We start from the raw sequence: 14,395 nt of genomic DNA, 5'->3' as shown, positions 1-14,395 counted from the left end.
AAGCACGGTGACTCACACCTGTAATCCCAGCCTTTGGGAGGCGGAGGCAGGCAGATCACTTGAGCTCAGGAGTTCGAGACCAGCCTGGCCCACATGGCAAAACCCCATCTTTACTAAAAATACAAAAATTAGCTGGGTATGGTGGCAGGCGCTTATAGTCCCTCCTACTCGGGAGGCTGTGGCAGGAGAATCGCCTGAACCTGGATTGCATCAATGCACTGCAGCCTGGGTGACAGAGCAAGACTCTGTGTCAAAAAAAAAAAAAAAAAAAAAAAAAGGGTAGGGAGTTAGACTGGGGCTATTTTGCCCCCAGGAGACATTTTTGATTCCCATAACTGGAGAAGGGAGTTGGGCTGGGAGAGGAAGCACCTGGCATACAGTGGAAAGAGGCTGGGGATGCTTCTAAATATCTTACAATGGATATGACCCCTCCCCGGTATGTACAACACAAGAATTAATGCAGCTCAAAATGTCAGTTGTGCTGAAGTTGAGTAACCCTGGGTTATAGAGATATTGGGGGGCAGGGATGGTTGTGGTGCTACTACTTAGACAGAATGGGTAAGGAAGGCCACTTCGATGAGGTTATATTTGAATGAAGACTTCTATGAGGTAAGGGAAGCAAATCATGTGGCTATCTGGGGCAAGAGATTTCGGGAAGAGGAAATAGCAAATGCAAAGTCAGTGGTGCTGCAGTGTGTCTGGTGTGTTTCGGAAAAAGTAAAGATCCAAAAGTAAAGATCCAATATGACTTGGGTAGAGTGAACAAGGGGGAAAATGAGATACAAGGTCAGGGAGCTAGCTGATCACGCAAGTTCTGCTAGGCCAATGTATTCCATGGAATACACTGAAATTTCTTTCTAAGTGTGATCTATGTGTAATTCACATTATCCAATTTTTGGTCAATTACTAAAATTGCAATTTGCAAGAATGCTCTGGGGGATTAAAAATTAAATTAAATTAAAATATTAAGCATACTGTATGGAACCATCTTGCCAATATTTTGAATGCTGATGAAATTCTGTTTAGTTTTAATGCAGTCTATTTTAAGTATTAAAGTTTCTTAAACATTGATTACTACATTTTAAATCTATGAATTAAAACATCTGTACTTTTATTTTTACTTTTGTATTTCTTTGAGACAGGGTCTCTGTTGCCCAAGCTGGAGTGGCATGAGCATGGCTCCCTGCAGCCTCAACCTCCTGGGCTCAAGCAATCCTCCTGCCTCAGCTCCCCGGCATGGCTGGGACCAAAGGTGGGCACAATTATGCCTGGTTAATTAAAATATCTGTACTTTTAAAACATCAATAACAAACCACTCAATACTTAGTGTGAAAATCACTTAGATTTCCTTCGAGGTAAAGCACTTAATTTCCCTAGGGCGTATATTCACTTTCTTTGCTTTGGATTTATAAAAGGTCATACATCAAACTCTTTATTTCTACATGTAAAGTGTTTCTATGTAGAAATCAATCCATCAATAATGTCTGCAGTTGCTAAAAAGAACAAAGTAATCCCCATGGCACTGTGGTAAAATTTTAGTGGCTCTTGTTTTATGAATGTCTTGGGTTTAAATACACCTGCTCCCATGCATATATCAACTTGTTTTTCCTATTTCCTTTCTAAAATTACAGTGGAGCTCAGTACTAGAGAGTAAGTGTGGCATAGTGAAAGAAACACAGCATGCATGCTTGAAGAGACACACAGTGGGAATAATGTGACACAGTGTCTTATCTCAACTTGGCTATTAATTTGCACAAGTTACCTCTTCAGGCCTTAGTTTTCTCATCTGTAAAAGGCGGGCTTTGGACCACATATCTCTAAAGTTCCTTTTTGGTTCTATCACACTGATTATAAATCAGAATACACAAGACTTCATAACTCTCCCCCCACACAAACACTTTCAAAACCTGGAGATAGAATAGTAATGCGTATTAAATACAGATAGAGTGATAACATTCTGATCACTACTATACCTTATTACCTAAGTATAACATTCTATCGTTTTTATGATATCTTTGGAGGAAGAGATAGCTTATTCCTTTTAACTATCAAAATGTTGTCCACTTTAGTGGGTTCTTTTTTTCTTTTAAGCTATTTTATTTCTTTATTTTGAGACTAAGTCTCACTCTGTCACCCAGGTTGGAGTGCAGTGGCATGATCTTGGCTCACTACAACCTCCGCCTTCTGAGTTCAAGCGATTCTCCTGCCTCAGTCTCCTGAGTAGCTGGGTTACAGGCATGTGCCACCATGCCTGGCCAACTTCTGTATTTTTAGTAGAGATGGGGTTTCATCATGTTGGCCAGGCTGGTCTTGAACTCCTGGCCTCAAGTGATCCTCCCACCTTGGCCTCCTAAAGTGGTAGGATTATAGGCATGAGTCACCAAGCCCAGCCAATTTTTTTATTTAAAAAAGTATCTTTAGAGACAGGGTCTCATTCTGTTGCCCAGGCTGGAGTACAGTGGCACAATCATAGCTCACTGTAGCCTTGAAATCCTGGGCTCAAGCAATCCTCCCACCTCAGCCTCCTGAGTAGCTGACACTACAGGCTTTCACCACTATGCCCAGCTAACTTTTTGTTTTTTGTATTTTTTGTAGAGATAGGGTCTCACTATATTGACCAGGCTAATCTCAAACTCCTGGCCTCAAATGATCCTCCCACCTTGGCCTCCCAAAGTGTTGGGATTACAGGTATGAGCCACTGTGCTTTGACTCTAGTTTAGACTGGAGTATATAACAGGTATATAACAGGTATTGTTCTTTTTGTATTCTCAGTGTTATAATAGAAGTGGAAGGTAGAGATGTTTTTAATTCAATGTGGGAGAACTACAGTGGATTCAAAGCTATATGAAACTGACTAAGGCCCAGAAAGTCTATCCGGCTGTCTATTTGTATTAGGTTAGAATACAGGTCTGGTGGCTGGGACTGGTGGCTCATGCCTGTAATCCCAGTGCTTTGGGAGGCCGAAGCAGGAGGATCAGTTGAACCCAGGATTTCGAGGCTGCAGTGAGCTATGACGGCATCATTGCACTTTAGCCTGGGCACAAGTGAGACACTGTCTCAAAAGCAAAAACAAAAAACTCCAGAAGTTTGGGTCACAGGGAGAATTACTATTTGCATAAATCCTTCCTGAAATAACCTCCCTTGAGCATTAATTAGAAGACAGTTCACTGAAGTGATTAAAAGATGCCAGGAAGTAGCCACCCTAAAACATAACTAACATAAAATAACCACATTTGGAAATTTCATTTTGAAGTAAGGGTAGTAGTAACAGATGCTTTTAGAAAGGGACAGGAAAATTTTAAAGGAAATTGGAGGAATAAGAATTTGTTATTACATGACAAACTTCCTTATTAGGCTGCAAATCTCCCGATAAAGATTCTTTTAAATCTTTGTATCTCCCACTCCAATATGTAGCACAATTTTTTTGTATATAATAAGCAATGGAAAAAAAATTATTTTTGTAGAATCACTGATTCTCAGGAATTGACCAAGGAAAGAATGCTCTAATCCTAGATGAGCATTTTAAAAACAAAACTAAACAACAATGACAAAAATACAGAAATAGCACTCAAAGACTGAATGGCAATTCATCGAGAAACCAAAACTTGACAGAAATATCCCTTAAATAACATTCAATCTCATTCCCTTTGTTCTAATCCTGTCCCTACCCAGCAGCCTTCAGATCTGTAATTTGGTTTTCTAAGTGAGCACACCCATCAAGGAGGGCCCAAGTGGACAACCAGTGATAGCTCTCTGGTCAGGATCTCTTTTGTTCCAAATGTAGAAACCTGCTTTGGCTTTAATGAGAAAGGAGATGCACACTTGTTTAAGTATGAGTCACCCTCCAGAGCAAACTGAGTACCTACCCTGTGGGTAGACACCCCCTGGGCTAGATGCCAAAGATACAGAAATGAATCAAATGGAACCCCTGGGTCTTACTTGAAACTGTGGCTACAAAGTCCTTGTAAAAATTTTGAGTCACGTTGAATACATATCCTTACTCTTTCCTGGGATGAGAAGAATGTGTGTTCTCTTCTAAAAATTTTACCTATTCTGCCATTTTCCCATATTTTAGCCCCCAGTGTCAGTCCCACTTACACTACCTCCCATGATCAAAGGCATTTTAGTGTTAGTACGAGTCAATTTTATCAAGCCTTTCTTAGAGCTCTTAAATCATATATTTTGAAGAAAACAATTTCAATTTAAACAAGAAGGCAGAGGGAGCCTAAAAAGGCAGCTAGCAATTAATTTTACAAAACCTCCCAGCTGGTAAAGTACTTGAGAGACAAAATAGCATGCAATTATTCTTAAAGAGTTTTATGCTAATTTTATTTCCAACCCTCAGTCAAAAAACCAAAAACATCCTTAAACAATATCAAAGATCTAATGTGGTTTGGAAGGCCAGAAAAAAGGTAGTATAATGGGATTTTAGAAAGCTTCCATCTCATGAGGTGCTCACAACTTTTAGTCTACTTCTAAGACTAACTTGTTGCAATTTTAAAAAATAAACATATATGCTGATGACTATTCAATCTAATTTTCTACATCGGAGAAAAGTAGTTTCGTTTTACAAACTGGCTAAATGATAGTCTTTGAGTCATGTTTTCCTCATGCGTAAAATAAAATAACTGAGGTACCTGAATGATTCCCAAATAGTCCAAAATGAATTTTGGATAACTTTTTGTTATTCAAAAGCAAAATGAGAATAAGAATAATGTGGCAAGGTTTTTCAAAAAGACAATTTAATTTTTTTAAAATCACAAGACTATGTCCTTATTTGTGGTTAAAATGTCCACTTTAAAAACAAAGCATTGGAATTATAATGTTGCTGTTCAGTATGTTTGATGGTGAACTTCTCCTATTCTGAGTTTTGACATAAACATGAGAATTTAATAGTAAACTGACCCAAAATACACATACCTAGATTAGAAGTCGTTTTAACAACTAGATATTAAAATCATAACCACCAGGCATGATGGCAGTCCTTTATTTTCTCATTCATGCTGCCAATATTCTGCAACTCCTTTTTGGCTCACTTGCCATTTTCTCATTAACTATACATTGGTATGGAGTGGGAAAGGCTCTGTGTTTTGAAGACTCTTCTGTTCCAGCATCATAGTTTCCAACCAGCTGATAAAGTAGACATAAATTACCATACTGCCTCTATTATGCAGAGCAGTTTCAATGCCAGCACGTCTCAACCTTTTGGTTTAGAAAATATGGTCAGTATGGGTGGACATTAAGGAGAAGCTGGATAAAGGAAACTCTACCTTATCACTGAACACAATTCTGGCAGAAAGTAAAGGGTTAAATTTGAGTAAATTGACAAAGTGTTATTTTTTTAAAAGAAGAAAATTATGATACTTAAAAAAATCACTAAGCAGCACTCAATGCTGCACCAGACAGGCCCATTTTTCATATTGACCACTGAATTCATCAGAAAAAAAACCAACTGTTACAATGAGTGTTTTCTCTCTCTCTCTCTCTCTCTCTCTCTCTCTCTCTCTCTCTGATGATACATGGAGGTTCACATCTGCATTTTGTTTTAAAGGAAACCTCATTATTCTCTTTTACCAAGTATTATTTTAAATACCATTTAACTCCCCCACTGCCCCCCCCTAAGTAAACCTTAAAGTAAATAAACTTATTACACAGCCATGTTCCTGCAGAAGTTTGAATCACACCAAGAATGCATATCCTTAAAAGGAAATGTTTTCCCTCCCCTTGCATCCTGTTATTTAAGCTATTTTAAGTACTTGTCTGGAGAAAGCTAAGCCAGAATCCAAGTGGTTTTGATTTTAGCTGCTGTTTTACACTGCCCATGTCCAGGTGGTACGTGCTGCAATCTATCACTTCAAAAGCGTCTTTTGGGGTGCTATTTTGTCTTATAAATTTGACAGTAATAAAGACTGGGATTTTCTTTGACGCTCAGGGTGTGTGTGTGTGTGTGTGTGTGTGTGTGTGTGTTGCTTTAAACATCCTTGAATCTGTCTAAATCTGGTGTCTTTCTTTATGAAGAGGTTACATATTGTGTGCCCTAATCTGCAACACACATGCGACCTCTCTATTAGCCCACTCAGGACAGTGCTCATTAGGACTTAAAGAAGAAAGCCTATCAAGTGCAGATGCATATCCTTTTGGAAAAGTTGGATTTAAAAGTTCAATTTGGTTTGACCAACATATTCTACAAATTTTCTGCACTAAAGAAATGACAAAAGGAATCTATTTATCTAACAATAATGGGTTTACATACATACATACACAATCCTGAATGCCCATGAAAACTCACAAAATACTGATTTAAAAGACTCGGTCAAAAGACTTGGGCAGAAGAATTTAAACTATATTCCATCCTAAGATCTAAGCCGTAAAATCAAGCTTTCATTAGGCATTAAAACCTTAGAAAAGGCAGTTGCTAAACATCTCCAGATGCTTAGTTAAACATGAGGTTTGCCTCTCACAGCTTATACCTTTTGAGGTAGCTCACTGCAGCAAATATAAGAGGCAGTTTAATGAGTTCCAGCTCAGGGTAGACTGGAGGTTGCTGCGTTAGAGTTCACTGTACTAGTGGATTTCCAAAGATGGAGGTCAAGTACAGCAGAAGGCTGGACAAGTTTAGAGGGTGAGACCAGCTAATCAAAAATGTTTATCAGCCCTTTTCTGACTCAAAATTTCCAGCGGTTTGGCCATCATTTTTCCCCTGCTGCAACTCTCGTTTTAAAAATACATCTGTGTTCTCACACACACGTGTGCTCTTGCTTTTACCCATGCACCCACACATGTGTACTCCTCACTAGCTTCCACACCTTGGAAACATGGTTTTCCGACTATCCCAAGACCTCCACTTCTAATAATCCATATATAATTAACCAGATGGCACAATGAAAGAGCACTGATTAGTTTCATTTTTTTTAGATGGGCTATAGTTTTGTTTTTGTTTTAAGGCATAATTAAACAAATATGCACTGGTGTAGTTTTATTGAATACTAAAAGTAAATTAAACTAAAGCACTTTTTTTTGTGGCATCATCCTGATGTGTGTGTGTATGTGTTTTTTTTTGAGACGGAGTCTTGCTGTGTCACCCAGGCTGAAGTGCAGTGGCACAATCTCGGCTCACTGCAAGCTCTGCCTCCCAGGTTCATGCCATTCTCCTGCCTCCGCCTCCCGAGTAGCTAGGACTACAGGCGTCCGCCACCATGCCCGGTTCATTTTTTGGTATTTTTAGTAGAGACGGGGTTTCACCATGTTAGCCAGGATGGTCTCGATCTCCTGACCTCGTGATCCGCCCGCCTTGGCCTCCCAAAGTGCTGGGATTACAGGAGCGCCCGGCCGAGTGTTTTTTATATACTAGAGAATATCAAGTAATTTGAAACAACTCAACTTCCCGGGATGAGAGGAGTCTGGTATAGCTACAACCACCACAACCAATTTTTTTCTTGCTTAGTTTGGGGGGAAACCTCAAAGGAATACACCCATACTATTCCTAGTCATTTAAGAAACCCCATTATTCTTTTATTTCAAAAGTGCTGAATTCATGTTTAAAAAACCTCAGTAGTGAGTGCTCAGGAGGGAAAAAAGGCAAGGCAAGGTAAGTGTTTGCAGTACTAAAGCAACTCTGCAAAGATTTACATTACATGAATTTTTCTTTATGACAAGTAATCATCCAAATGACCACTAGCTTCCATAGCAAGATTAAAGGCTTAGAATGTAAAAGACAGTTTCTAGATGGTAAAATATTAATACCTAAGTGTTTTGAAAGATGTTATTTATTCTTCTTTAGAAAAAGTTATGTATTCCAGTATTTAAATTAAAATGGAAACATCATGAAGTACAAAAATTGATAACTAACGTTTCTGCTACTGGGAAGCACGGGAAACAATTGTTGAGAAAATTAAAATAATTATATGAGCTTGGAGATTAAAACTAAGCAGGTGCAGAAAGTGAGTGAAAAGAGAACTTTAAATTCTAATACTCAATTTATTGCTAGTAAAGAGAGTTTCAAAGCACTATTAATTGATTGAACAAAACCTATGATTAGCAGTAATTACAGAGATTTTCTCCACACACTATGATTTTGCTGAATTTCTAAGGAGATAATCAAGGCTATTATTGTTAATAGATGGGGAAAATCATCTAATGATTTCCATATTTTGTTGCAATCGAACTGAGACAAAGTAGTCTTTCCTATTCTCTGCCAACCCACCCCCACAAAAAGGAAAAACTGTCCTTCACAGGATAATAAGTTATAGAGCTTGTTTTTAAAATAAAGTGTCCCTGAATTAGGAAAAAAATTTCTGTAACACCTTTGACAGTTGCCTCAGGGTTCTGTAACTAACAACAACTTAAAACTACAAAGATTTTTTTAAAGAAAATCGAAAGACTGCTGGGTCCTTAAATGAGTTTCTAAAAGATGGAGTACACACAAGCATTATTATGCTGAAAAATACATATAAATTTTATATGCTACAATTTAATGGCAAAAACCTTTCATAATAAATTCCACTGTAATGAAAATCTTCACAACAAAGGCCCTCTGAATGTATAGTTGATAATGACAAAAATCCCAGTACATCAAAAGGCTACATGTATATAGTTCCTTGGGTTTCAATCAGTGAAATATCTACTGAGAGCCTAACGTGTGCAACACTATGCTAGATACTGAGTGGACACTACAAAAGAATAATATTCACAACAGGCAGGAATTCTGGATTCCAGAATTCTTTACAGCATATATAGTAATAAGAGCCTGAGTATGTTAGGAACATATGCCTGGCAGGGGCGTTGGCAAACTGTACGCCTATCTTAAACTCTACTTAAACAATAGCTCCACAATGACCTTTTCTTGCAGTCAAACTTCTCATTGATTCCTTACTTAATACAATTTAACTGCTTCCACTATGAAGATGATTGGTCAATCCTCTTTATGTCATTAAGCTTTTAAGGGACAATGAAGTTCTTTTACTTGTAAAATGTATTCCAAGTCTCATCAGGTAAATAATATCTGAATTATCTTTAATTTTTAAGGAATATTGCACATAATTATTTCCAAGATGCTGCATGTGAGGACAAGACCTGTATTCAGCTTTTACTTGAGGAGATGAGTACTTAATAGGGCATGGTGTCTACTCCGAAATTCTATTCATAAAGAACAAATTAAGCTGCTGCTAATGTTGAAAGATGAATATAAATTTTAAAAAAGGTTCAACAAATGCACTCCTAAAACAATTATAAGACTATTTTGACAGAATGAGAGACATTAAAAAAAAAAAACTCTTGCAGCCAAGAATTCACTTGCTGTTATATATTAAACTATGTAGCATTTTTCTTACAGTAAGTGGTATCCATGGCAAGTTAATTAACTGCTATTTTTATACACACACACACACGCAATCATGTTAGATTCAGGACTATTCAGTTTTTTCTAGTTAAAATTTTGATGGGATTATGAATGGTCACTCTGGCTGGGGTCACTATTCTTCCCAAGGTACACTGCTACTACTGAATGATTTCATAGAAAATGTTGATCATAAATATATGGGAACAGAAGTGGATATTTCCTCATTTTTCACTAATGGGATTTTCAACACAGGTCTAATGGCAAATTCTGATTTATATAACAAATCATTATATGAGCTAATTCTGTACCTTTTAGTCAAGGAGATACCAAATAATAATAATCTACCTCTCTAAGCACATGCTGATTCATGTATTTACATAAGTAGTCTGTTCTTACCCTGTTTTCTCATTACTGTCTATAGACTTGACCTGAGCACTAAAATTTGGAATGTAAATATTCCATATTTATATTCCATAGCTGCTCAATTGTAAGGCATGTTATATGATGATAAAGGATAAATCAAATGGCATGCTATGCCTTCTCATCTTATACTGAAGCTATAATTTAACATGGCGAGGTAGAACGATCTGCATTATCCAAAGGCTCAGAAAGCCCATAAAAACGGCAATAACGCCAAACTAATTAGGGAAGGGTAAAACATCATCTAATGTTTTCGAGGGTCACATATCCCTTTGAGAATATGGTGAAAGTTTCAAACCTCTTCAGAAAGATACGAGATACAAAATATAATAACTAAAATTTGGCATGGAAATTTCAGGAACCATACATAACAGTCACCCGTTAAGGATTGGAACTGTGGTCTAAAAGATTTGACCATATTAAATACTATATAAAATTGGAAATAATATCAGCTACCACTCTTGACCAAATAAATAAATAAATAAATAAATAAATAAATAAATAAAACAATTTTAAGTATAGCTTCCAAAACTTTATCTCATCTATTTTAACTATGTTGCTGTAATGTTTTTGATTAACCATTCACGTGATATTTTTAGAGAAATAACTTTGGGACCAAATAAATATTGCTTCCCTATAGTTTTACTACAAAAAATACTCACCAACTTTTGCAAAGGCCTCTTTGAGTTCATCAAGTTCATCTTTGGAAATCTGAGTGGTAGCCATCTCATCCATTTAAAGATCTAAAGAAAAACCGAAAAGGTTTCAGATTTAAAATAATTGTGATAAATATAAGCACTCTTGCTAAGTTCTCATCTTAGGGATAATTTAAACAGAATTTCAAACTACTAAAACAATCTGAATAGGTTACCATGTCCCTATGTACAGCTTTAATAAAGAAAACAAACAAGTGAGAAGTCATCACTTACCAAAATTTATTGAGAAAAAATATTTCTGAATTTTCCTTCTAAGGACAAAATCTTAAATTACATTCAAAAAGTTTAAGGAAGGGCCAAAGTACCCAGCAGTGACAGGAAAAAGCTACATAATAGAAATTCTTGGTTATACGAGCCAAAGCTAAAGGTCAAAATTATGTGACCAATGATTCACGGAAAATATCATTTTCCTATTAAGCCACTTTAGAATCATTCACTGTGAAAACACTGATTTTCAAAGAGCACACTGACACCTATCAATCACTCTCATTAAAGGAGAAATAAAGAGGAAACAAAGCAAATTATAGTTGGTTTTGATATAAAAATGCACATGTGTGCTAATATACACATTCTTATGCATGTAAATTATTATATTATCTGAGTATACACCCTTTCCAATTTGGCCTTATTGATCTATTTAACTAATAGAACAAAGGTTGGCAAACTACATATGGCCTGTGGGCCAAAACTGGATCACCAGTTGTTTTTGTATGACCTCAAGCTGGATATGGTTATGAAAGGAAATTTTTTGCAGTCAATTTTGATGATGGGGCACATTAACTTTGAACCCAATTAAGTGAAATGTTATCCCAGAAAAAAAGAATTCTGTTCTTCTCATCAGAATCGTATTACCAAAAAATTATACTCAATTATTATATTTTGAATTTTGTCAATAAAAACTTTTAGAAATAATATATTATATCCTTGATATTAATATCATAATATTCTTGATTTTACCTCTTGGCACACAATATTTATGATCTGAACCTATATGGAAAAACCTTGCTGATTCTGGCAATAAAGAGAGGAGGTCTGTATCACAGTAGATAATTTCCAAATACAAACCTATTATAACAATAATTTTGGATGAAGAAAAATGAAAATGATTACATGTTGCTTTCTCCTTTTTTGCTTTGGGTTTTTTCTCTCTTCTGATTTATTTTTTTGGTAGACTTTGTTTTTCTTTATTTCTTTTTCTTTTTTGTAAAGACAGGGTCTTGCCACCTTGCCCAAGCTGGTGTCTAAGTCCTGAGCTCAAGGGATCCTCCCACCTCGGTCTCCCAAAATGCTGGGATTACAGGTGTGAGCCACCGTGCCCGGCCAATAGACGTTATTATTAGAGTAGTTTTAGTTTCACAGCAAAATCAAGCAGAAGTTACAGAGAGTTCCCATATACAGCCACATGTTGCTTAAAGACAGAGATGTGTCGTGAGAAATGCATTGTTAGGTGATTTTGCCATTGTGCAAGCATCACAGAGTGCACTTACACAAACCTAGATGGTATAGCTTACTACACACATAGGCTATACGGTATGGCCTATTGCTCTTAGGCTACAAAAGGCACAGCAGGTTACTGTAGTAAACACTCTAGGCAATTGTAACACAATGGTATCCGTATATCTAAACATAGAAAACATACAGTAAGAATATAGTATAATCTTATGGGACTACTATCAGATATTTGATCAGTCATTGACCAAAACATCCTGTACCTGAGTGGTACATTTGTTACAACTGATGAACTTACATCATTACCACCCTAAGACTCTGGTGAATATTAGGGTTCACTCTTAGTGTTGTACAATCTGTGGGTTTGGACAAATATATAATGACATATATCCACCATTACAGTATTACATAGAGTAGTTCCACTGCCCTAAAGATGTTGCCTTTCCAAAAAAAGTAAACTATGGGTTAAATTTCACAAACTATACAAAATACATTTTGAGATCTTATATTTATCCCTTTTAGACATTTTGTTAAAAGGCAACAAATTACTCACCAACTCAAGTTTTGGCCAAGAAGTGTAATGCTCGGTATAAAGAGGTAGGGGCTGGAAGTGGCAGGGAGGGATTCATAAGAGAGCTGGGCCACATCTATCTTTTTCACAGAATTGTTGCTATTTCTAGAATTTATCAGAGCCCCTGGCACATAGTAAGGCACTCAATAAAACAGAACTTTAATAAAATTAATCCCTTCAACAACTATACACCAAGTACTATTAATACATTATACAAATTCATTTGCATATTAATATCCTGAACCCTCACAATAGTCCCAGGAGCTACATATTCTAATCTCCTTTTTTTCTTATTAGAAAACCTGGACTCTCAGGACTGGAATTCACACTCAGGTTTCTCAAATCCTGGAGAAGTTTTAAAATGACCATATGATGCTATTAGCTAAGTTTTTACCATAATGTAACAGACACATGTAGTGACTGGTGTTTTAAAAATTAAATAAAACCATCAGCCGGACGCAGTGGCTCACGCCTGTAATCCCAGCACTTTGGGAGGTGGAGGCAGGTGGGTTGCTTGAGGTCAGGAGTTCGAGACCAGTCTGACCAACATGGTGAAACCCCGTCTCTACTGAAAATACAAAAAGTAGCCGGATGCCTGTAATCCCAGCTACTCGGGAGGCGGAGTGAGGCAGGAGAATTGCTTGAACCTGGGAGATAGAGGTTGCAGTGAGCCGAGATCGCACCACTGCACTCCAGCCTGGGTGATAGAGTGAGACTGTTTCAAATAAAATAAAATAATATAAAATAAATAACACTAGACTCTTAAAAAAAGATATAAAACAAAGCTCGCCTATTCATTTTTTTTACCTATGATATCAAGATGCCACTAAAGATGGATAACTTCTCAGTAGACAGGTTGGATGAAAATACCTTTCAGAGTAATCACAGGATCTATGAGGAAAAGCAAGTTCGTAAGTTAGTAATGAAGTTAGGCTTTGTGGTTTTTGTTGTTGTTGTTGTTTGTTTGTTTGTTGAGACAGGGTCTTACTCTGTCGCCCAGACTGGAGTGCAGTGGTGCGATCACGGCTCACTGCCACCTTGACTTCCCAGGCTCCTCCCTCTCACGTGATCCTCCCTCCTCAGCTTCCCAAGTAGCTCAGACTATAGGCGTGGGCCACCATGCCTGGCTAATTTTTGTATTTTTTGTAGAGATGGGGTTTCACCATTTTGCCCAGGCTGATCTTGAATTCCTGGCTTCAAGCAATCCACCCACCTCAGCCTCCCAAAGTGCTGGTATTACAAGTATGAGCCACCACGCTCAGACCTGAAGTTAGGCATTTTAAAGATCAAGAATAAAAAGAACTGCAATCCCAGCACTGCGGGAGGATTGCTTGAGGTCAAGAGTTCGAGACCAGCTTGGGAAACACAGTGAGACCTTATCTCCAAAAAAAAATTTTTTAAAAAAATTCATAAGTTAAATGCAAACGAATAGTAGTAACTCTAAAAATATTCTGTTTCACTAATATGTTCAACACTCCCCATTACAAAAATACGACATAGGATTTATTCCAATTTTCTTCACACCTTTCAAACAATCATGTTTTCAATAAAAAATTATTACACATCTTCATGAATTATACCATGGAGAATAACGGCACAGAAAGTTTAAAAGTAAGACCATCTCAGAAATCTAAAACACGTGGCCTCTCTCCTGTACCTCTAAAGGTCCTTTTCAGTTTGGGCAGATTGTGAGCCAGTAATAATTTAAAGTATGTGGGTAAAAAACAACTAAAAGAAACCCATACAACTGAGCTTATTCTCACACTACCATATCACTTCTATGCAAAAGAAAATTAGGGCTGGGTGCAGTGGCTCATGTCTGTAATCCCAGCACTTTTGGAGGCCAAGGCGGGCAGATCACTTGAGCCCAGGAGTTCGAGACCAGCCTGGCCAATATGGTGA

General features: G+C 37.2%; 1 protein-coding gene across 6 annotated transcripts in view; it reads right to left on the bottom strand.

Annotated features, from left to right (window-relative positions):
- The window catches only part of PLS3 (plastin 3), an 87,550-nt gene that overhangs the window by 28,979 nt on the left and 44,176 nt on the right, over positions 1–14,395 (bottom strand). For 5 of the 6 annotated variants that reach the window (XM_050777177.1, XM_050777180.1, XM_050777179.1 and 2 more), the window contains exon 2: positions 10,420–10,500. In XM_050777177.1, the coding sequence (XP_050633134.1) occupies positions 10,420–10,492 (73 nt within the window). In that variant the 5' untranslated portion in view covers positions 10,493–10,500. Of the gene's footprint in view, positions 1–10,419; positions 10,501–13,300; positions 13,385–14,395 lie in introns of all 6 variants that reach the window. The other variant, XM_050777178.1, reaches the window with a different exon arrangement.

The sequence above is a fragment of the Macaca thibetana genome, chromosome X, assembly GCF_024542745.1.
Source record: "Macaca thibetana thibetana isolate TM-01 chromosome X, ASM2454274v1, whole genome shotgun sequence".
Taxonomy (NCBI): domain Eukaryota; kingdom Metazoa; phylum Chordata; class Mammalia; order Primates; family Cercopithecidae; genus Macaca; species Macaca thibetana.
This window is presented reverse-complemented; position numbering and strand designations above follow the sequence as displayed.